At 40.4% G+C, this 25,749-nt stretch overlaps 1 protein-coding gene across 1 annotated transcript in view; it reads right to left on the bottom strand.

The window, feature by feature from the left end:
• The window catches only part of NECAB1 (N-terminal EF-hand calcium binding protein 1), a 62,665-nt gene that overhangs the window by 31,234 nt on the left and 5,682 nt on the right, over positions 1-25,749 (bottom strand). Inside the window, exons 3-4 of the mRNA XM_065831938.2 lie at positions 14,475-14,583; positions 1,961-1,986 (exon numbers count right to left, since the gene is read on the bottom strand). Of these exons, the coding sequence (XP_065688010.1) occupies positions 1,961-1,986; positions 14,475-14,583 (135 nt within the window). The remainder of the gene's footprint in view (positions 1-1,960; positions 1,987-14,474; positions 14,584-25,749) is intronic.

Here is a 25,749-nt window from a genome sequence, read left to right on the forward strand (position 1 = left end):
AGTTTTCCTGTGCATGTAGTAAATCTGATTACGTTGACAAAAAAAATGAATAATTCTGGCAAAGCCCTTAGAGGAGATAAGTGGGGGCTGTTGTGGGTTGGGGTCAGCTGAGACCAGTTGTTTCTCTCTGAGAAGCAAAGAAACCATGAGTTGCTCAGATAAGCTTCTAGTCCCAGGTACTACGATTATGTTTACAACAAATATTATCCATGCAAAATACTTTTAACAAAAATCATGGTGATAGCATAAGTTGCAGGATGTCCTTGCATAGCTGCTCAAAGAAAGGACATGTTAACAGAAAGATCTGATGTAAAATCAAGGGGCATAATTCAGTCAGAGGGATTGCAGCAAGAGGAGGAAGCAAACCATGACCAGAGTTCCCATTTGTTCAGTGCAGCAAAATACAATAAAAGGAGCCACAGGAAGGAAAAAATATAGAACAAGAATTATGTTAAAGCTAGAGACTGTCTTAGACAAGGCATTGAAATAGCAGATCACCTGGAAGAGCATGAAAAACAACATCTAAATAGCAGACAGGAAGAACTAGATTAGATAGAAGCTTTTTAGAATAATAAATAGCAATACTTTGAGGCTTTTAAGATGCCAGCATGAGTTTCTCAGGGGAATAATGGAAGCATAAGGTTTAAGGAGCCCTGTGACATAACCCGTTATTGCTGAGAGGTTGAATGAAATTATTGAGAATGAAAATGTACTGTGAATTAGTATCCTGGAAGTGAAGCTTCATTTCTGAGAACTGAGATAACTCAAAAAGAGCTGTATAATCACTAGCTTAAACATACGTTAAATGAACTCTGTACCAGTATGACAGATGAGAAACACCCTAGTGGCAATCTATGAAAGATTTAAGACAGCTGAAGCAGCCAATATTTAATCAAAACAGACAGTAAATAGAGGCTGAGACCCCCCCCACCAAGTCCTCTGGGCAGCCTGAGGTGGTTGGGGGACTCAGGTGCTAAGCAAACTTGTAGGTCTCCAGTGCAACACCAACAGCAGTAAATCCGTTGTAGAACAAAAACACCTGTCTTCCTTGGCCAGTTTTACATAATTTTGGCCAGATTCTCAATGAGCAGAAGTCACCAGAGCCCAATTCACTTCAGCTGAGTCTCTTGTCATCTATTTGTAAGCCAGAGGCTGAGGTGTCTTTCAGTGGGTTCTTGGCCATGGCTAGAGTTACTCTGTGGGTGAGTGAGCTGGTGTTCAACTTGGCAGTATTTTCAGCTTTTATAGGTCTTCAACATTCTTGACTATTGGAAAATTAATCAGGCTACCATCTCTACCTCAAGCATAACTTTTTTTGACATTTTGTGGGAGGACTTGCAGAAATTTTCCGTGAATTGTTTTCTGCTGGAAGCAGAAATAAGGTGCTGTAAGATGCAGTGATTTAGGGAAAAGACTCACAGCCCAGAAATGGTTATAGGAATGAGTCACTGGGCCATATTCTAGGTCTTGTAGGAGCTTTTTTTGATGAAGAATGATAAAACTTGTTAAACTGCTGTTTTCACTGGCTCATGTTGAAAGAAAGTAATGAATTTTTCTCCACTGGGGTACTAATATGACAATCTCTTTCAAATTTGCTAAAACACTGGTACCTCTCAAAGTGATGAATTAACTAGAAAAATATATCTCACAGGAAAGGAAAATAAGTTATCTTTACATCAGAACAAATTTTGAAGCTCAGAGAAGTACTGATTAGGAAAAATATTTTCCAAGTAATTTCTGCATGTGATGGATGACAGAGTCTGAAAAGATTATAAGCCATCTACGTTTTCTCAGGAGTAATTTCAATGAAATTTACTTTGTATTTGAGCTCCAAAGACTAAACAAACAAAAAAATTCCCACCAACCAAACAAAAACATCATCAACAAAATCACATGGCGTATTCACTTGTGCAAGGCTACCACAGAGACAGAATATGTTCTTGACCAAAAAGGAACTTACCACAGAGCTCTTCTGTGTCAAGATTGCTGGAAAGCAAAGAATATAGAAGGTTAGTGAGCTCAATATTGGTTTTTGTTGGATTGGTAAACAGTAGAACTAAAATATTAGCCTGACTGGGTCATGAAGCTCCCTTGTCTGGGCTGTAGCAGGATATGCGAATGCCTGGCCCTGGCTGGTCTTGCTCTGCTGCTTAGGGAGGCTTGTCCTAAGCCAGTGGCTGTAGCTGTGCTGCAGCCTTTCTGGAGCTGGCTGCAGGTGTGTCCTCCTTCCCCAGTCATATTTCCACTGGCACCTTCCTTCCTCCTCACCAACAACCATCTTTGAAGTTCCTCATGCAGCCTTTGTGCATCATGGTGCAGAGTTACTGCTCCTCAGGCTTTACACATTTGTTCCCAGTGCTGGCAGAACTCCATCGAAACACCAGAAATTGGGTTTTTTCCCCACTTTTCTGCCTGTACTCCTCTTCTGTGGCTGTGATGCTGGACAGCATGGCTGAGAGAGCTCAGCTCTCCATGCTACATGAGGGAAAATGCAATAACTCTCTCATGTTTGTGATCGTGGCTGGCCAGTAGTCCTTCATGGGAGACACAGTACAGTAGGAAGATAAAACTAGACATAGCCTGTCAGCATACCTAACTTCTAAGACTTTTTGGCCATGTGAAACCGTTTCACTAGTACTAACTTCAGCAAAACTAGTGATGTGAAAAGTATAGCTGTATTACCACATTCCCATGCCAACATTACGTAAATACATGAATGTACGCAAGTATTCTATACAATTCAAAACTGTTCACTTCAGATTTCATCTTGATTAACTCTTAAGCAATATTTTCTGAGCCTTTAATAGTCAAGAGAAGAAACATTTGACCTATGGCTCAATTCTCAAAGTTAGCATATTGACTTTCTTCCAAGGAGAAGAAGAAACTGATTATTAAAGAAACTTAAAAGCATGTGTGTCCTTTTTGAATTTTGCTGAGGGGTGAATATTGAATGGCTGATTGCACTTAGGATTTTTTTCACTTATCTTTTTAATGGGATTTTCTTATTGACCTCTTAATAAAGTGATGACACAGTATTATCTTAAAGTCACTTTCACCCGTGCTAACTTCCATACATCTGGCTTTTATTTACTCAGAGAGAAAAACAGACAGAAATTGCAGGATCCTGGGTTGTCACAAACTTGCATACTCAGGGCTATTAAAACTTATGATTGCTTTTAATTGATGATGTAAATGAGATTTTCCCAAACCTTTATTAACTAAAGGTGACCTTAGCTTTGAATAGGCCAAGTTGGATGGCTGCAAATGAAACTTGCATCTGATGTTTTCCAGTGACCTTGGTGGCAGGTATAATGAAATTCATAGTCTGTAAGAACTGTTGCTGAAGCAGAGACACTTAACTCTTCGGTCAACAAACCATGTGAAGGGAAAAAGTGCCTGCAACTCCCTAAGGCTGTTCACCACAGATCACTATGGTACCAATGATCAGTCATGTCTGACCAATCACTTCTGCAGTTCAGCAGTAATTTTTGGAACAGTCCAGATGTTCACACCTTGAATGCAAACCGAAACCCTGAAAGCTGGAAAATTGACTGAATCAAAAAGCAGTGACAGAATATGATGATGTTAAATGACAGGAGTTTGCTGTTATGATGCCTACTCTTTGTTCTTTGTCCCTGCATTTTGTGCCCCTTCATGTCATCTGCCTTCTCTTTGTAAAAGACATTTCTGCATTTCTTAACGTACAGCCTAATAACTGTGTTTAAAACAGTCTTTCATATTGTTAGCCAGTCAAATTAATGTTCTCTTTTCAAATGTCATGTTAAAATCCATTCTGGTCCTTGTTCTGCAGTATCCTCAGCAGTGCTGTAGCAATGCAGGGAGGGAGGGGCTCAGAGGCGTTCAGCATTTCTGTCATCAGAACATTGCTGTTAGTCCTATTGACAGAAGTGATGCAGCTGCAAATGGACTATGAGTAAAATGGAAAAGCATTTGGGTGCTGAATTCATTTTCAGTTAGAATTGGGCACCTGAAGAACAAGAAAATTGTTGTCCAAAGTGATTTGTGCAGCAGCTTTCAGGAAGCCTGTGACAGAGCATAGAAATGACATAAAAAGCGTGGATTTCAGTCTAGTGTACTCATCGTATTTCCTTCTCTATTATAAATACCCTTTGAGGCTCCATTGTTCTTGGCCTTCTATTTGAAGGGGATGCTGTTCTAGGCAGTAAAACTATAATTTTGTGTCAGTGATTATCTCATTCTTTCAGTAATAATATGCTCCTTCAAACACAGTCGTGAACAAAGCTAGAAATTCTTTTTCTGTATACAAACAATACTGAGCTCCCTGCTGGATGTTACAGCAGCAACTAAAGACGTTTGGAATATATTTAATAGTGCAGGAGTGATGTGCACACCAGAGGGCTGTTTCTGCAATTCAATACTCAGGTCTATAGTGGGCACCTCTTCATCATTTCAGTGGGTACGTATGCCAAGGACGCTTTGGATTAGACCTGTAATCTGGCAATGCTGAACATGTTATTTGCAATATTTGGTGGATGACTCATATCCAGGTACCACAGCTCCACTCCTGATAAGCACCCAAAGCACACAGTGCAGTCAAATGCATTCACACCATGTCAGCACGATCATTTTTTAAACATCAGCTCTCAATTTGCTTTCTGACTATTAAATGCGGTCCCTCTACATGTCTGACTTTGTTTCTAAAATGTTCCCTACTAATAACGTGAGCTGTTTTTAAAGGATTGTTACAACTATCCCACTGAGCAGTGCTGATCACTGCAAAGTTGATCAGACCTGTTGCTCAGTGACAGCAAATTCACTTGTGCAGATTGTGGTGAAAGTGCCTATTTGTGGTACCTCTGGAAGTGGCCCAAAACATAGGAGTGCAAAGCAGCTGTGATCACGCTCTTGTTCTGCGCACCACAGTCAGCTGTGGGCTGGGGCCAGCCAGGAAGGAGGGAAGGTTAAAGCTATTCCACCCATCCATTGGTGTGAATCCACCAATCCACAGCCCCATCGCTGACCTGACACCATTCTCTGGGACAAAAGGCACCTCTAGGCAAAGGTACCAGCAGAAGATCCGCGTATATTCCCTGGACCACAAGAAGAGGTAATGACATCTCTTCAATAGAGGAATCATATATAAAGGATGGATTCTGTCATCTAAAGCAGTTATTTTATTGAAGAATTCAATACTACAGGGCATTTCAAAAAGATGGACCCACTGCCTCAACATTGGATAGATCACACGGGACCCCAAGATTCGACACTACATTCTTGGCCTCCATGATCCCCAGACATGACAGCCTGCAGCTTTTTCTTGTGAGGAGACATCAAAGACCATGTTTTTGTGCCACCATTAGCGACTATTGTGATGTAATTCAACTATTGTCTCCGTGTTGTCTGTACAGCAGGTGGAGGGAACACAGAGCATTTATTAAAAGATTTCTACAACTTCATAACTCATTAAACCATTCATAAATTTTTATGTAATTGTAACATGTTACCATCATGAAATATACTGCTTTGACATTTGGTCCACATTTTTGAAACACCCTGTTTATGAGAGACTTTATGAATCAACCTAATTTAGGAAATTCATTGCCAGGACTATCATATCTAGAAAAGGATAATGCTTTCTTCTTCAGATCTTTCCTCATTCTCACATATGAGAAGGATTTATTTCAGAGGCTTAAACCAACTCTTTTTTGGGTCCCATGTGCATATCTCTGCTAAATCTGGTTTTAGGGAGGAAAATTTGAGGGTGGTATCTCCTATCATTAAGTAGAAACATGATTTGAGACTGAACAGATTAAGTGTTACTTAGACTGTGCAAAGGTAAATTGACTTTTTTGAAACTGAGATTAAATTAATTATTGTTACACAAATTAAAATGTTTATTTTGGTTTATTAAACTCCTTGGAAATGCACATATTGATAGAGATAACAAAACTGCAGAGGTTTTCTGGGAAACCCAGATTATGGAAGGGACTATGTCCTCAGACTACACCTACCATTAGCAATGAGCTCACTGCTAGGAAGCCTATATTATTAATACCTTCTGAAAAAATGAAACATTCTAGGGCAGCATCGTTGAGGTCAATGCAATTGAAACTACTCATTACCATTTGATTTTCACAGTGTGATTCTCATTTTTTTTCTGCAGAAAGCTGAATTTCCCATTAAAAATAACCATTCATATGGAAAATTTCCAAGCAACTCTATTTGCAGCCTGTCTGTGTGACCAGAGAATCTGTTAGCATCAGGAGTGTGTAAATCATTCTCAGTGAACTTGTTGTGTTCACTCATGAAATACTAAAGTGTATAATCAGCTCATTCTGACCTGTATCTTGCCCTTTCTCTGTACTTCATTTCCAAACTGATTTCTGTAGCTATTGTCTTGAAAAGTCTGAGAGTTAAAGCCAAAAGCTGCGATTACATCTCTTACATACTAGCAAAGACACCTTTCTGATGGCAGTGCTGCATCATGTACCTGAAATTCTCATTTATTCTAAAAGATCTAGTTTTAAAAAACGGACAAAACCCAATGTGTTATTTTCCCCCTGCATTTTTTTGCATTCAGTAATTCCTTTTCAGAAAAACCACTTTTCACTCACCTGCAGTTCACCTAATTCAAGAGCCTGTCTGTATCTCATGCTGATTTTAATATTTTTTTTCTCCATTGTACTTAGAAGTTAATTATTTTTTCCTCTGTACTTGTATTAAACTGCGATAAATCAGCAATAGCGTGAGACTAAAACATGCCTTCCAGCTGAAACAAAAGAAAACCATCCAAGGCATACATAATTACCATCCTTAGATGGCTGTTAAACTACTGCAGATTTGTCATTATTATCTTCACAAGCAGACTACTGAAGGAAACACTGTGGTCCCGTATAAGATGCGTTTCATTTTAGTTGCAGTGCACAATACTGGATTGCAGGCTAATGGAGTCGGATGGGTTCTCACTATTGCAAAGATAATGCCAACCAATCTCTTGCTCTCAGGCATGAAATCAACATCTTTTGGAGTTCGCTATTAGGGCAAGTGATCTCAGCGTTTCTCTTTTGACTCAAGTGAGGAACTAGGGCTCTGCTAATGAAGATCTGGGCAGGTGGGAAGGAGGCGGGTTCGCTTTGGGGCTGAGTCCTAAATGTAGATGTCCATATGTGTGCTGGGTGTCTAATCTCCCTTGCCAGGCAAATGAACCCCAGTGTATTTAATGGAGTTGGGGGGTTTTTTGTGGACTAGCAAGCAGGACCCTGAGTAATTGGATATATAAGATAGGCACCTAGTGTTGTTTCAGGTACTCTAGCCTTTCTGCCACCACCCATGTCCCAGCTGCTTCTCCGGTGTCATTCTGTCCACCTAGGGCTGGTGTTTCAGGTAGGAGCACCTTAAAGGCCTTATTCCTGGGGAACAGTGCTGAAGGTTGTGTGAGCAGTGACTTCTTAGGTGACTTCATTGACTATCGTGGGCCCTTGACCCTCTGCCAAAACATACACATGAAAGTGTAGATGTCTGTCCATACTGCCAAGTCCCATCCCTACGTGTGTGGTACATGCAGCATGACAGACTCTCCCAAATGCCCACCATAAGCTTGGCTTTACAGGTGGCCAAGGCTCTCAGGTCCTCACCAAATTCATCTCTGGTCTGTGCATAGTTAATCCTCTTTAGTTTGTGCCACAGGCAAAGGCTTAATGTGACATCCTTGCCTTTGGGAGGCTGCCTGTACTCAAGGTCTGCCTCAATAGTTCTAGCATCCCTCCTACCTTGTAACTAAGGTCCTGGTTGAGGGCGTCATTTTACCAATGAGAAAAGTGAGAAAAACAAATCTGATTCCCCACTGACTCATATGAGTCAGTAATCAGTGAAGCATTTATCGCACCATCTCTCCAGCAGCGCTGCAGATTGAATCCCCTCGAGATCCTCTGTATATCTCTTAGTTTGTAACTTTGCCAAATCTTCTCATTATCTTCTGACACCTTTTCCCTGAGGATATTGTTATGGAAAAACAATTTCCATGAAAGTTACGAGTGAAGTGAGGGAAGAGAGAAATATGAGAGTAAAAGGGAGGTTTACATCTGCAATGACTGCTAAAACCTATTCACTAAGCCGCTAACCATGTCAAGGATTCATGATCTGCTGAAACATGGGCTCATCAGAGTTGACATTAAAATTAAGCAGGGGCAGATTTACCAAGAAAAGGAGCTATAAAAGCATTTACCCCATAAGCCACGAATTTCTAACTTTTCTTGCATACTTCTCTCCATGGAGAAAAAGATCTGTGCTACCGATACTTTTCTCTACTTTGAGTATAATTATTCAGGCAATAACATATCTAAACAAAATAGCTATATTTCTGCAGAACTGCTCCCTCTGAAGCTGAACTGTGCTGCAATACTGTCTTTCATACAAGCTGCTAAGCATTCAGTAAAGGCAGATATGAAGTCCAGGTTATGCAATATATTAATTGTTTAGAAAACGCTGACGCCACAAGTTAGAGTTTCCTGAGTTGGGATAATTGGGAGTTTTAATAGTTTCTTCAGCAGTATTACAACCGCCAGACAGGTGCACTGAACATGTGCCCACATTGGATTTAGAAACCAGGTGAGAGCTCAAAGAAATGTTAAGATACAAACTAGGTAGTGCACATTGTTCAAGTACTTGAAATGCCAAGTTAACAATAAAAACACCACTTTTGTTCCTGATTAGATGCAAATATGGGAGGAAGGTGATCTTCAGATTCGGGTTTGGCATACACATTATGATTTAGTGATTTAAAAGGGCCAAGAAATGAAATAGCAATGGAAATAACACCACAACGGTGTTTTCAAGTTCAAGTTTCATTATTTTTCAAGTTGGAAGTCAGAAAAAGCCAGTCACATTCAATGATTCTTCTTCCTATTTAATCTGTAAAACACTTCTGTGCTCCAAACTGCTCCTAAAAATAGTGCCTGGGAGAATATGTTAAGAAACACAATACTTAAGGCTGTGAGACAATTCTACTCCTCTCTTCAGCCTTAAACTTCACAGATATTGCTTTGTAAAAGCCTGAAATTTTTGAAAACATAAAGTGTTTCTTGTAGTTAACATCACCAGCTCGCCTCTCTTATCTCCAGATGGCTTTGAGCATCAGTCACTGATAGCCTTTGCCTCGAGCTCTGTCTAGTGATTTACACTTGTGTCATGGTAGTACAAATTGCTACCCAACCAAAATGAGTGTTTCACATACACTTGATCAAGGAGTTAATAATGAGGATGCTCCAAGACAGCAGAGCATGTGAGTCTTCAGGTTCACAATTACTTTAGCTATAACCTGCAGACCACATCCTCCACGTGTGTTGTCATTCTTCTTGTCAGCTCTAGGAAAGACTTATTGTGCTTTTGCATCACCTGCATTTGCCTTCAACACCCTTCCCATTGCTCCCACCAGCCCTGCAGAGCCTCACTGAGCACTATGTGGCTTGGAGATGAGGCTGGGGAGAGGACACAGAGGACCATGAAACCACACTGGGCTTCTTTCACCCTCACAAAGCTCTGAAAACATTAATTCAGCTTTCACATAGAGTGCATTGAGGTTTTTTTGAGGGCTCAGGACAAGCACTGACAAGCTGCCAACTGTGACATTACATGTGTGTAACACAGATGCCATGTCAAATATCTGTCAAGTCAGGGGGGAAAGATGAGCTCTTCCTCTTGCTCCTTCCCTGCTCACAGCCATGCCTTCATGTTGATCTAATTTGTGCTGGGGTGGCTTGACTCCCACCCAACACACTGTGGGGATCTACCTTGTCCTCTTGATACTTTCAACAGAGCTTAAGATGTTGCCCAGGTGCTTATAGTATGTCTATTTTTGGGCTATCTGCAAAACACTTAAACCATTATGAATAAGGGGAGCAGGACCATTGCACAACTCTAGGTTGAAACTTAATCTTAACTCTTTAATAATTGCTTCCCTTGATTCCTTGCCTATGCTTTCATTTTTTTAAGGGTCTTTAAATACAAGACACTGCTTTGCAGTAGATGAAAGTGCCAAGTGCTGCCTACTAGGAAAGGAGAACCTGGAGACCCAGTTGTAACAGCCCAGACCTAATCCCTGCTGCATCCACACAAAGCCTTATCTTACACTGGCAGAGTGAGGTGAGGGTATCTCAGTGGGGACCCTCCATAACAGCCTCTTTATACTATTTGATGGAAAGTGGTTGCACAGGGATTTCTCAAAAGTTGTATGAGATCCTGGAAAGACCCAGTGGAAGTCAAATGCCTAGTTGGCTTTCAGCTTCAATCTGAGGTAATGACAATACCAGAAACTGCATTTAAGGAAGAATATTTAACTACCGCCCTCCAAAGCAGTCACCTTGTGCTGATCTAATCAAAGCAGTCTACTGTTTCTTTATGTTGCTTTTGAAGCACAGTATCTCTGAATAATCAAAAGTTGCTTCTTTCACTGAAAAACATTAAAATTAATTTAAAATATAATGTAATTCTTGGTATTATCTCCCTGCCTTGATTAAAAATTGGGAGACTGACATTCACTGGGTCACCACAGTGGCCCATTGGTGCCATGTCCTCTTGTTTCTTGTGAACGTCTGTTCTATTCTCCCCATGGGGGGAATTTCTGTGTAACTCTGTGTATCCAGTAGTTGACCTTAAAACTAATTATTGTATTGGCTTATGGTTCAGTGGACAGAAGACTCCTCCACAACTTTTAACTTTTAGCAATTTATCATTTTGATTGCCAGCTCTTACAAATACAATTCATGTATTAAAACACCTTCACTAAAGGTAAAACATCATAGCAGTACCAAACTATGAGAAAAAATACTTCCTTTTTGCATGAACACACTACTTCACATAATCTGGTTGTCTAGATAGTGATAGCATCATTATTAATTTACTTTTTACCTGATGTATATTAATTTATATTTTTGTTTCAGGCTGTATCAAAAGGAAAAAAGGAATGTAATTTTAAAAATAATCAAGCAATCAATTAGTAGGATATGTCTTTACTAGTATTTATTTAATGTTGTAAATGTTGTAGAAAGATAATGTACATTTTATGAAATAGAAAGAAAAAATGAATCAGTCTACACATAAGCATATTTATAAATTGCAAAATATATGTCAAAAAGATCTACTGAGGAAAGATCCTTAGCTAATACAAATTTTCAGTAAAAGCAATGTTCTATCCTGGATGAATAGCATGTACTTTGGGATCTAGAGAAATTTTAAATATAAATTAATCCTGGCACAATTAGCTCCTATTGCACCTATCTTTTGGAAACTTTATCCAGTGGTAACTGATTCCTGCTCATCTGTTTTCCTGGTGATTATGGTCACTGCAGTACCAATTGTTTCTTTTTACTTTGTAAGAAGGTAACACTTGCCTACAAGGTGCAGAGACCATAGTCAGGCAGACACAACCTTAATTACTGGGAAGTTAAACCCACTGTGATTTGCCCCTGCTATCACCTTGAAAATGATAATTGCTAATTTTAGCAGTCTTCTGTTCTGTTACAGGTATGTTACATTAGCTTAGATTGGTCTTTTTAAAAGTTAATAATCTACATGTCTCTTCAACAATACTGACATTAGGACCCATCCTGCAGGGTTTTTAATACCTGGTTAATTTAGTTCCCTTGAAAGTGTCGAGTCAGTGTCTTTTATGCTTTGAATATTTTTTAAAAGACTGCTGCAGCAGAGCTGAGAAGGGAATTCAGATTTCCTGAGCTTGTGGCTCACGGAAATCACCTCAGGGCCACCTCTCCTGCTTCATCTTCAGGTTTTGAGATACAAAGACTCATGTACATGGACAGTGAGGTTTTCAATGCTGACAGAGGTAGAAGATTTAACGCAGGTGAAAACAACTTGAAGTCTGTTCTTGTGACAACCTTGGTATGAAATCTCGAGCTACTCCAATAAATGGTGTAGTGGATCCTGACATGCTTCCCTTGCCATATGTTGAAGGCATTTATGCATTGTGTAAACCACTGTGTAATCTCAGTGCTTATTTCTGAGATAGAGAACTACAGTCTGTATTTTAAATGGATAAGAGAGACAAAATAATCTGTGCAAATCTTCTCCTGCTATATACACAACTGAGTAGAATTTCTCACCCTCCCTCAATAAAAGACAGCCATAAGCTACTTGGGAATTATAGGCACAAACCATGATTTTAATTTCATTCCCCTGGGTAATTTGCAAGTGAAAACATGACAAAATAGGTAGTTTGGGGATTGTTTGATATGCACATATTCTCCTAATGCTTACATTACAAAACTTACCAGGGTTCAGTGAATATTTTTCTACTTTTCTTAGCCAGCTGGTTAATTTGAGACAGTTTACATAACCTGCCCTTTTCAGCAAATGCCAGTGAGTAAAGTTTTTGCCTCCTTATTATGTCTGCTTGATGTGATTTTTGCTGGAAAGTTACACTAACAAGGAATTTACATTATACTGTCCAAGCTGTCTTTCTTTGCTATATCCATCTGATATTTGGCATGCTCCATCTTGCTGCCTGCCTGATGACATGGTTCTCAAAAGCTTTCAAAGGTGCTAGGGGAAAGCCTTTAAAATGTATTTGCATCTGTTAAACATCAAGCAGTGTAGAATGCTTTCAGCTGCAAAGTCAGGCACTAAACCATTTATGGGTTAAAGACTTCACGAAAAAACACTCAAAAAGGCTTCTTGTTGCTGTTTTAAATGTAAGCTTTAAGCGTGTTTTCTTATTATCTATATGAAGGTTTTACTCTATAACAAATGTCAACCAGTCAGAAGAAAGCACCCTATCTTCTGATTGATAAAGGTAATTTAGTAGGTTTTCTTTGTCTTCTATCTGTTCAGTTCCCTTAAATACACAAAAATATGCTCCTTCACAGTACATATTCTCTGCGACTTTTGTGCCCTGCTTTTTGACAAGAGTTTTTCTGGACAGTGAAAATTATCTATCTCAGATGGCTGCTGTGCCAGTTTCATTACCAGTTCTCAGTTAGTAACTGTGGCATTCAGCAAAGTCTCACCTATTCTTCAGATGTGCCTATCTCCCAGAAATGAAACTGCAATGTTATTTTCACTTTTCTACATATTTTTCAGGTCCAGATATTCTGTGTTAAAGAGAAAAATATTTACAAATAATAAAAATTTTACAAATAAAAATATTTTACAAATTTTTAAAAAAAGTTTACAAATAAAAATTAAAGAAAAATAGCTTTAGAACCCCTATCTATTTGTTTTAGAAATCTTACATAGTCATCAAGGATATTTCCTTTATTAGGACGCTCTCTGACACATGCAGACAAATGGAATCATGGTAAAATAAAACCACTCCGAGGCAGATATATGGTACATACAAGGAAGTCCAAAGCTGTATGAATGAGTCCTTGGCTCTGAAATGAGTATTTGACTCTGGGTTAAAAATTTGTGTGAAGGCCCTTAATCTGCTAAGCCAATTCCCATGGTGTTCTACGAAATGTGTGACTCATTTTGCTAGGATTAGGTAGACTGCATGCATTGTATCTGTTGAAGATCTTATTTGTTCCTCAGTCTTTGCCACTGATTTTAAGAAACCTGAGGAAAATAAAATGTTATACTTATTTCTTCTGTACTCAGTACTTATTTATTTAGCAGCATTTCTGCAACCTTCTTCTTTGAATTTATAGCACATAAGTACTTTTGACAAATTAGCGAAATATGGGAAATTAGGGAAATGATGACTGCCTACTCTTCATTTCTTATGATAAGAGATAACCTGTTTATATTGCTGCTTCTCCTGTGATGTCTGTTAAGGAGACTGATATATCTGGGAAACCTGTATCTCTGTTGCATCCTAGTACCAAGAGTATTCAACACAGGATGGTTTACTGGATGCTTTAGGATGGCCTTGGGATTAGAAGTCCAATTCCACACTTCCATTTTGTGATGGCTTAAATCTGATGATTCTGGGGAGGCTATGCCTGATTTACAGCAACGTGAGATCAGAGCAGGACTGGACCCAGTACTGACCTCTGGGGTGCAACATTAGTTACTGGCCTCCAGCTAGACTTCATGCCACTGATCATCACTCTCTGGGCCTGGCCATTCATCCAGTTTTCAATCCACCTTAATCACTGTAGATAAGGAAAAGTTACCTTAAGAGAAAATGCAATGGCACAAGTTTGGCTGTGTGGAAAGCAATATATGAGGTTCTTCGCACCCTCATTTACTTTTTTTACCTGCTCAACATCTCCTCCAAGTATCCATCTCAGGTAGTGAATCAAGTGAAGAGATGTCAAGAATTGAGGAGCTTATATTCAAGCCTCAAGGAAGCCACAGATGCATTACTGTCATAGGTGGGCAACACAGAAGGCATCCCATTTCCACCCTGTGTTCTCGGTACCCCAATCACATTTGTTGGAACGTTCAGGTATTTCTAGAAGGTTTAGAAAGTCTTCACTTTTACACTTTAGAGACATTTGACACAGTCTAGCTTCTGATTGTAAGAAGGGGACACTTACTCAGTGTTGTGTGTATCAATTGTGTGAAAAAGTTCATGCAGTTCTTCTCCACTCAGGACTCCATCAGCAAAGTAAGCTTTGAATTCATCAAAGGACAGTTTTCCATCATCTGTAACAATGAAGAAATGGAAAGTGCCTTAGTTTCATTTATGGTTTTGCTTGTTTACTTCATGCAGTAGAAGAGGAAACCATTTAAAAACCCCGCTCTTCACACTAAATGTAGAAACTTCGCATACTTGATCAAGACACATAAAGAACATGATGTTAAGTGCATCAGCTGTTGTATCAGAGTTCTCAGTTTGCCTGGCAACCCTGGTATTCTTCCTCATTCTCATCTTTCAAGCAAAGATAGTTTGGATTGGGTAAGTCTCTACCAACAAACACATCAGTACAACCCCAACTGTGCACTGACCCCATTCACAGCAGCTTCTCCCTGTCATGCCCCATGCTTCCCCTGCCCATGTTCTTACCTCTGCATGGAAGATCTGAGACTGAGAGGGCCAGAGAAAATCCAGGGAAATGCAAACCCAAACATTTGTCAAAGGAACACATTGGTTGAATGAAAATTTCTTCAGCTGTATAAAGCTATCTTCTTATTTTCCTTTTCTTTTCCTCCCCATTCTTTCCTCTGCTCCCTACCTCCTCATGGGAGACAGACTCAAGTGCGCAACTCAATAGCAGCTCACTTCTAAGGACACTAATCAATACACTGCACTGGTTTGCAGCATTTTGATTGTCTCTTTCTTTATAAAATATATCTTTCTCAAAAAGCCCTATGTTTGGTGTGAAATTACAAAATAAATTTTTAACAGTTCAGTTTTCATGAACTAGGAAGACAGCTTTGTGTCTTCCTCCAGTGGAAAGAATTTCAACTAATTTTCTTACCGTAGAAAATAATAAATTTCTATTTGCAAACATGTAATTTGTCTAGAATTAGACCAAAATTTAGGAATGAGAAAACTGTTTTGGACATACATCAGATGTCAATCAAAATCCTCAAATGGATTTTCAGATGGAGTTTGAATAGGTCATGCAATATACAGTGAAGCCCAACTATGAAGACTTTGACTTTTTATTTTCTAAGTATTTGCTCTTCTCTTTTGTTTGGGACAAAACCAATCATCACCACATGCACCCTGACCATCATCAATAACATGCTCATGTAGTTAAGAAGTGTCTACAGGACTAATGGGACTCAGAAGGAGGGGAAGTACCATATGATAGCATTTAGAAGAACAGTAATGGGATGCACATTAATTCAAGAGGAGAGAGTCCTTATTACAATCTCTAATACATTAATTGAGTTGGTTTCACCTGTTTCTTAATTTAGCTTTAATTGTAGCAAGCCCTTGACTATATGAGGCAGAATCCTTGAGCTGAGATGTGTTGGGCAGAGATTAATGCATCTGGTATTTTCAGGATGTTACCACTTCAAATTGAGACTCCACCCTCCTTTTGTCACATTGAACTGCACAACTCTGAGTGCTTTCTAAGGGGTATTTCAATAAATACTACAGCATTTTCTTGAAGTAGTGATTGTATTTGTATCTCAGCTCATGCATGTCTGAAAATCCCAGAGAAGGTGCTATACTGCAGATTTTCTATGTGTTCTGTTTCATTTTGTTTGGATTAGTGATGTCAGAAATTGATAAAATGTGTCACAGTTTGGACAGCCTGTCCCATCCACAGGATGGCTGTGACAGCAGTGACAGCAGTGGCTGACTTAGGTCGTTGTCTGGTTTTGAAAGTAGGACTCTGAGTTGCAAAGAGCACTAAACTCTCTTAATTCTGGCCTCTGATCATCAGAATAAATCATCAAGGGATCAATTAAAGGAAGAAATGCAAGATAATTCTGGTTGCTGAAATGAACTAGATCCTGGACAGAGCTTTGAATGACGTTGTGTAGAAGGTGATACAAGAAACCAACCAGTGTTAAAAAAGTTAAAGAAGTTTACAAATGGAAAGCTGGTCCAACACAAGTCCTTGAGATTTTGCCAGGGATCCCTCAGCAACAGCTAACACTTGCTTCTGTCCTGAAGAACAGCTGTCCTCTTTTCTTTGGTGTACAGGCATGACCTCAGAAGAAGTGTGTGGGTCAGGATGAGGCAAAACCATAACTCCATGAAAACAGTTATGGCAAATTGTTCCTCACTGACTAGTGTATCTGAATGAGTTTCAAATGCAAGATTGACAATCAGCAAACAAAAGCCAGAGAAATAATATCCATCTCTTACTTCTACTTAGAAGAAGCTGGAATAGTTAAATAGTAGTTAAGTAATAATTTAGCTAAATTATTGGAGCCTTTGCATGAAGCATAGAGAATATTTTCAGAGCTTAAGACTTTGTAACTCCGTTTTGGGTAGCACTAAATTTAAGTACACATGGCTTTTTCTCTTCCTTCATTAACATACTGAAACACTGACAGGGCACTAAACAACTGTACAGGGTAAGACTAAGATGTCCTAAGCACAAGATAAATACACAACATATTGCTGCCATATTTCAGAGTGGTGAAAAATCTGTTATAAAGGCAGTATCTGAATCCTGTAACTACATGTTTTACTAGAGCATACAGATTTGAAAAACAGAGCTGAGGAGGTTCCTCACTCTTTTACTTGCTCTTATTTCATAATTTATATGGCTTCAAATACATAATCTTCAAGAGTTTTCAAAGTTGGACAAATTGAATGTGTGATTCAGCAAAAACATTTTGAAACATTTAATATGAAAAGACAGATTGTAGCTGGAGATTATTATTATTATTATCAAAATAAAATGTCAGGATATACAAGAAGTAAAAACCAAAATGGCACAATACTGGGTTGAAGGTAGGCAATTTTCTTTGGCAGAACTGCCATGATTACCTAATTAAGAATCTAAATACATCTGCCATTTGGCACTGGTTACAGAGAAGGAATATCAAATATTGACCGTGTTGAAAGGAGCTTCTTTACACAGCTATGCTTCCTTTGGCTCATACAGATAAAATTGATTGTTTAATCAAACTGCCTATGTAGCTTTAGCCTTTGCTGGGAAGTGTGATCTGCATGCAAGTTATACACATACTCAAGAAGCTCGTTTACTCACAAAACAGCCTGGGTATGACACAAAACCTGAAACATCTGTCTGTTTATCTCTGTTCTTCAGGATCATTGGCTTTACATCAATCCAGAAAATCGATGATCTGCCAACAGCCAGATTGGACACTTTAACTATTCTGTTTATATTTTATAATCCAAGAGCAGACATTGCGTTTTGCTTCCTTGCTGTTTATTCCCAGTAACATTTTGAATGTCAATGACATTGACTGACACATCACTGAGCTTGTTGCTGGCAAAACCCAAGGAGGTTTGAACCTATTTGGTTACTTACGGACTTTATATGGTTGCATTTACTGAAAAAAAAGCTATTGTTCTCCAGAGCATTTCTCTGATTTTGTATAACCGTTTTGCTAGTGCAGCTGGGGACTCAGGTGCCAGTGGCCCAGGCCACCCCTACACTTCCTCAGTGCTCAGATGAAGCTCAGACCCAACCCCTAACTAGTGTTCCTCGTGCTGTTTAATTGCAGACACATATGCCTAACCAGGTTTTTCTTCAAGCATCAATAACAGGCTTTATTTTACAGTTTGCATAACACATCCTCAGCCTCACGTCCCTGGGGCACACTTCACTGTCCTCCAAGTGCCCAGATAAATACTGTCTGGTTTAAGTGTTTCAGAGCAGCTGAGTGGAAACCTCTATCATTGACGCTTCAATCCATGTCACTGGCAAAGTAACAGGGGGTGGATGATTCATAAAAGACAAACTTTTCTGAAGCCATGCATCCCTCAGATGAATCAACCTGCAGCAGCGTTTGCCTTGGCAACCTTATCTCAAAGAAGCTGTTGGGCAAGCCTTGCATGCTTTTGTGTATCTTCTCTGACATATTTCAAAACCAGAATGTCTTCAAAAACAGGCACAGTTGCCTGTCCTCCTTGGAGCCAAAACACTCCTGACTGGCAGACAAAATAATAAACAATAAAATGAATCTCCCTGTGTAGTGGTTGCAAGTTTAGAAATATATTTACATGGTGTTTTAGAAGAGTCTTCCTTTGGGTTACAATTACATTCTTACATTTATTTAAGTAAAATACACCTCTCTACTGAACAGATATTTTTATGTGTAAAATAGAACCAAGTGATATCCCCCAGCCAGTCCATTCCAGAAACATGAGTAATCTCCAGGACACAGTTTGGATAGTTTATGACTTCAATAGACAACAGCATATCTGATGAAGGAAAGGCACACACATACTCTCTTTTTGCACTGAAAGATGACTTCAGTAATGGAAAAAGGTATCAAGCAAATAATGAACAAGGGCATGTATATATTCGGAGTCTACATATCCAAAGATGGTGGCAAGTAGTGAGTCTGCAGGCAGGGAAAGAAGTTACGGTGATGCAGAGGAGCAGGATGTCTTGCAGAGATGCCAGTAAATGCCGGAGGGCAACAAAACAGCTTCCACTCCCACCTATTTTGGGCTTCTTGTTAGGACTGGGAGCCTTTCCCAGCAGCTAAACATGCCTGTGGGCTCCTCAGAGGACACCAAAGCAGTCTTTTTACAGCAGGAGTCACATCACATGGAGCTTCTGTGGCCAAATGGCAGCCCTAGGGCTTATGGCAATTGGAGGAGCCACATGGAAGAGTTTATGGCAACGGGAAAGAAAAACCCCACTGGCCTAAAGCTCATCCTGGGGTTCACCTTGGTGGGATGAGATTTGGAAAGCAGAGCCTATGGCACTGTCCTACCCAACCAGGTGGTGCCCAGCCTGCCTCCAGGTTGACAGCATGCACACTGCCAGCACAGTTGGGTTATTTAGGGTCTGGGGCTCCATGAGCACAGTCCTCTGCCCTTATAGGGCAAAAATTAGCAAAAGGAGAAGAGCTAACAAGAAGTGAAACCAGCAAATAGAACAATCCCCTGTGGCAGAAAGTATTTGTGCCCCAGGAGGGTACAACAGGGACTAAGAAATGACAGTGCTCAAAATGGATCTGTCACTTTGGCCATGGGAAAGACAAGGGCCAAAAAACAAACCCATCCAGGTCCTAAGAGTTCTCAATGGGAGCTGACTTCCTAAATCCCTTGTGGGAGTTGTGACAGCCCATTATGGATTTTTGAAACCTGGCTGCCTTTGAAGAAGTTAAAGCCTTAAAGCACCTCACTCAGGCCACAGTCCCACAGTGGGAAGGCTGTGTAAACATGGGTCCTGCTCCCAGCTCACCCACTCCTGGGGACCTGCTGTGTGACTTGCCTTTTTGGAAGGGACTGACAGTCTATACCTGCTGTAAAAGATTTGGATCAGGGCACTTGAGTGCTAAAAGATATTGCCTCATACACAGAGAAAATGAGGTAGTGGGACACACACACACACGACAACAGACATGGACGGACTGAACAAGATGCAAAAAGTTGAAAAAAAATTGATTTATTGGCACACAGCACATAAGCTGGAATCAGACCAAGGAACAGCTGCCAAAATAATAATTTTCAGTGTGCCAAAGAGTATGCTGATAATATCCAGTAGGTCCCAGGCATGAGGGGTTGCACAAGAAAAAGCAAAGACATAGGCTGAAGCTTTAAAGATTCTGAGCAAATGCACTAAGCTTTCATTGACTGTGGTCTGTATGAAGTATTAACATAATCAGAAATAGTGATTTTGAGCCATTACTCCAGCTATATGCTGGAAAAACTTAGCACACATAACCAAGTGGTCCCAAGGGGACTAGCCTAATAGGGAGAAGGCTTAGGTTTAAAAATAGGCATTTTATCTTTATAGAAATAATGACATTTGGAATCTGGAGTGCAGAGTCCAGCCCTGCAGCACCTAAAGGATCCAGGGAGGTGGGATGGGGAATCCCAGCCCAGGCAGAGCCTGGGCTCTGAAAGAGGAGCCAGGATGGTGTCTGCAGTGGAGCCAGATGCTCAGGAAGCAAACAGCAGTGTGGCAAGAGTTCCTGGAGGTTGTGCAGCAAGGGTTTTGCCTTACAAAGCCATTTTACCAATACTGATTGAAAAATCTGGGAGCTCAAATCAGCCACGCTGCAGTTCAGAAGATTTGTGTCTGGCTCCTATTCAGAATATATGTTGGGTAAAGTAATCCAGTAAATGTATAGATCAAATGCAGCCACTATGGGCAGCTCAAACCTGGTGCTGCTGGGTAACATGGTGCAGATAGCTTCCCCAAGGGATTCCTGCACCTAGCTGTTTCTTTCAAGGAAGGGCATACAAGAACTGGCCACCCTGTCCTTGCTGTGACATTCTTGGCCAGTCCCTGTGTATGGAGGGGAGAGCCCATATGCTGCTGCAGCTGCCACCAAGCATCGCTGCTGGGGACAGCTGAAGACCTCATGAAACATCAGGATGTTGTGGCCCCCGATTAGGAGATACTGACATAGGAAAAAATGCTGAAATCAGGGACTTGGCATGCCTTGCTTTGGTGTAACTCCAACATTTTCCTTGAAATGAAGTTTAATACGCTAAGCGGCAATCTTCAGAGAGCTCCCAGGCCAACTGTAACGGTTCACTTAGGGCGATTCCAGAGATCCCCTTCCTGAGGTGCTCCCCCTGCCTCTTGCAGGCACATTCACTCAGTCCTCTGGGATGGCATAAATTTGAACTCTGGGCTACAAGCTAGAGCCACTGAGAAGTCACTGCCTGAGGATGCTGTAGTGAGCTGGCTGTTATCCTACCACAGCTCACCTGGAGACACACGAGTAGACGCAGCTGGTAGAAGACTCACCTGCAAAGTCAGTGTTTGTCCTGCAATGGTCCTGTCAATAAATAATGTATATGTAAACACCTATTTTGATCACAGCAAAACTGACTTCAGAGTGAGCATTGTGAGATTTCCTCTTGATCATCATGTGGATGTAACTCCATGGCTTTATGTTTCCTCTGTGGAAATCTTTTTGGGTGCCTCAAATGTGTATGTCAAATGTGTATGTCAGTGTTTTGGTCACTGACCCTGGTGGAAGTGATAGGATGCTACTGCTGCACTTGCCTTATTTTAAAATATCTTTTATTTGTAACCCACAATTTTTTGTCAGGCTAATGTTCCCATGGTTTTAGAGCTAGGCTGAAATCCCCAAATCACTGCAATCAACGGCAATTTTGCTACTGCATGTATTATCATGCTTTCTTATTCATTTTTAGAATTCTACATTTAAAAGTCTGATTGATATCCCTGTGCTGTAGCATGGACATCAGAGGGTGCTGAATGAAGACATGTGACAGAATGAGAAGATTGGTCTCATCTGACTGTATTTTTCATTTTACATATTCTAGTTCAAGAACATTACAAATTATCTATTTTTAGAGGGGAAGAAAAGGCCTTCAGTGACTGCTTGTTTGAAATGTCAGAAAAAATTAAACCAGACATAAATGTGCTGGTTTTGGCATTGAAAACATTTTGCTGCTAGTCTGTTCTGGGTGTTTGTCATTCAGGTTTGGCCATTTCTGGAGCTTTTTCTCTCGTTTGGTCAATTTTCAGTTTTTCCCTCATTTGGTTGCAGTCATTCTTGACTGCCTGCTGCATACTGTTTACTGTGGGTTTTATGGTTAATACAGTTAAGGTTTGGTGGGGTTTTTTTGTTTGTTTTTTGTTTGTTTGTTTGGTTGGTTGGTTGGTTGGTTGGTTGGTTGGTTTGTTTTTTAAGTCTCTGTTTCTATAGCCACTATTAACCTATGTTGTTCTCAAGTATCTTCCTCTTAGGGGCTTTAATGATGTTTGAGGTATAGTTATACCCAGTGCTTTTTCATAACAGCTGACTTGTATTTGCAAATCAATGACAGCATCTATATACAAACAATCTTTTCTAAACCTGCCATATTAGAGCAGAAGCTCTAAGTTTGGAACAAGGCCATAATCAAATACCAGTTCTAAACTTGTGGAGAAGAGAGACAGCTGGAAGATCCTTCTTCTGGAGGACATGGCTGGGAGTCACTCCCTGCTCCCTCCAGGTTTGACTGGATGGCTATTTCCATGCTGAAAAGTGCTAAGCAGAGTTTTAAATGCTAGGACATGCCATGTCCCCAGAGCAGGAGAGAAGGTTCATGCATTAAAGGGTGGCTCTTGTGCTGACGCATACACTCAGCAGCCCACAGGCGGGCAAGCCCAGAGCCAAGTCACCAGGCTTGGAATAATTTGTTTCCACCATCAGAAGATAACAGATCTGAAGCACATGGAGATGATAAAGTAGAAAGGCTCTGCTAAAAGAGAAGAGCAGCCCGCTTCTTCCCCAGGAGTATGGGAAGAGAAATGTTCCCCACCTTGATGCAGGCAAAGGCAGAACACTGCTCTCCAGTTATTTTGTGCAACTCCCTGATTCTGGTCAGTGTTGAACCATCAGGGCTGAAGCACGTTCCCTCAGCTGAAGGAAAACAGTTACTCTTGCAAGATCAAGAGTTGCATTCTCAGTAGATTATTACAATTTTTTCTTCTCCAGTTTGACAGTCAGACTATGATTGGATTTCTGCAACATAGTCTATATTTGAATTTCCATTCCTGTGATAACAGGGGGAAATTATATCATGTGGCTACACTACCAGGGCACATGTCAAAGCTGCATGGTCAGGCGAGGCCCCAGGGTGACATTTACCAACAAATGATATTGTTTCACTTGTTTGCAAATCTCTGCAAGGCCCATGGGGTACTCCATGTCCCTCTTAGCATATAAGAAAGTAAGATAAACACGTCATGCAGGAAGATAAGCACCTATAGGTACTGCAGTCACATGTGTGTGGGGCAACCACTGTCACCTGTGAGATGAGTGAGGTAAAAAATTGACTTGATTAGGAAAGACTGCATTTGGCTTTTCCAGTTTTCCGTATTTCTTGACCCTGCTGGCTACGGACAAGATTTTACTTTTTGAGAGGAACTTAATGAGTTTGATTTTGTTTTAAATAGCAAAAGGAATGAAATAAATGAAGAGCTTTCCTTTTAGTTGTTGGGATTTTTTGCCCTTTTTTTTTTTCTTCCCAAATTAGGTTTCATTTGAATGTGTGGAGTTTTGTAAAGTAAACCTGGCCAAAACTTCATTTTGACATGCAAGCCTGAAACTTCTCATTTCCAAAAAGGTCAATGTGCAACATATCACCTTTAAGAAATTGCCTTCTTTTCCCTTAGGGTTTTCTGTTGCTTTTGTGAATATTAGGAACCATGTATTTCTTAGAAATGTGATGTTCCTTCCCTATGCTTTGTTTGCCTTCTAAGAAAATCACACGACCTTTCCAGTTACAGCAGGAGTGTGGACCTGCTCCATAATAGAGTGGATCTCCTCAGCCATGAAGTAAGAACTATAGGTAGAGCTTATGAAGCTGATGCTCCTGTGGGAGCTATGCACAACTGATGTTTCCAGAAACAGGAGGGTGACAGAATGATGTATGTGACTGTGGTGGCAAAGAAAGAAGCCACCACCCCCAAAAAAACAAGATTTGCATGGCTTCTTTCAAATAGGCGAATGGTTGTTCAAGAAGTTTCTCAGTTAAACCTAGCAGTCATAAATCATTTTAGCATTTTTGAGTGGCAGCAATTCAGCATGATTTCTTGACTCTTTTGATCTCTTATTTTATATTGTCTTTGCAAGAATAGTTGTCTTTCCGTGTTGTGGAAGGCTAACATGAAAGCCCACAGTCCCTACAATCACAGTAAGAATGCTGTCACCTTTAATGGAGATAGAAGGAAGAATGAGGAAGAAATTTTTACAATGAGGGTGCAAAAATACTGGCACAGGTTGTTAAGAGAGGTGGTAGATGCCCCATCCCTGGAAATATTCAAGGACAGTCTGGAGGGGGCTCTGAGCAACCTGATCTAGCTGAAGATGTCCCTGCTCATTGCAGGGGGGTTGGACTAGGTGACCTTTGAAGGCCCCTTCCAACCCAAACTATTTCATGATTCTATAATTCTATAATATTCTTATTCATTAGCTTGATCCACTTTTTTGGATGTATTTTTTTCTTGCTGTCAAGCATCTAGCGAGGTTTTTTATTATAATTTTTTGGGTGGAATTTTAATCTCACAGAGAATGAATATGGCAGCTCTGAGAGAGTCCTATTGAAAGTGCATGGGTTAACTGGAGCGTGCCGCGGACAGTAATGTGGTATTTGTTATTGTAAGCCAACATTTGGTTTCCTGTAGCACAGAAAGGTGACACTAAAAGTCCAAGTATCCTAGTCAGCTAATAATTGCTGTTGACAACAGTTTAAACATGTTAGGTAAGTGTTCACATATCCAATAACCCTTCTGAGAAGATACTTAACTTCCCAGCCTTAAAACAGATCTGCTACTTATTAATGTTGCATGAGACTGTGCAATGCTCTCTTAGCAAAGTGGAAGTCCCACAGGCAGCTGATGGTTGAGCAAACACAATTAAGCACATTAGAGCTGAAATAATTTCAAGTTCATGGATTTAAATTAATAGAACTAAAGTGACTGAACTTAGCCACTTTCCTCGCAATAACATGTTGTAAAGGATCCATATATATAGTATGAACTCCAGTGACCAAAGTCTCTAGGGCCAATGTGGCTTCATATTGCTCTGGAACAAGCAAGTGAGTTGTTTCCCCTATTTTAATAGCAAAGTATCAGTAATAAACTGTGGAGTAACCCCCATGAGGACTGGAAGACTTCCTGACCACGAAACTGCTGTGGATCCACCAGGGCTGGGACAGAGCATGAGTTCAAGTCCAGGACAGGGACATGAAGCTGCGGGGGCTCGTTTTGGCTCTGTGGTAAAGAGGACAACATCAATCTTCACGGCAGACACATAAACATCTATTCCAAACACTGCAAGTACGTCTGCAGGGGAGCTTGGCTGTGGTTGGCATGTAACTAAGCTGGAAGGGCACTGCTGAAGGGGAAGGTCATTCTCCTCCCATCCCAGCCCTTACCTCTGGATTCAGCTTGCACCATCACTGCCCTTGCAAGCCACTGGCAAGCTGACTGAGAGATATAACAACAACCTCTCAGTGATGGATTTTGTGGGCCCTGCGCTCTTTGAAGGAGCCTGCCATGGTTTTGTGGGAAGTGCCAGTTGCCGCACATAAGCTGGGTCAGGAATAGTGGTCAGAGGTGGGCTGTGGGGTGGGATTGCCATCTCAGCAACAGTAAACTGTTATTCAGTAGACTCAGTTATATTATAACATCAAAGTGTATGGAAGCCCCCTTATGTCCAGTAGTTCTTCCTTGAAAGTTATTATCATCTTTGATTTTCTCAATGGTATCCCTTTGCCTTCAG

The sequence above is a fragment of the Patagioenas fasciata genome, chromosome 2 (assembly GCF_037038585.1).
Source record: "Patagioenas fasciata isolate bPatFas1 chromosome 2, bPatFas1.hap1, whole genome shotgun sequence".
NCBI classification, from domain to species: Eukaryota; Metazoa; Chordata; class Aves; order Columbiformes; family Columbidae; genus Patagioenas; species Patagioenas fasciata.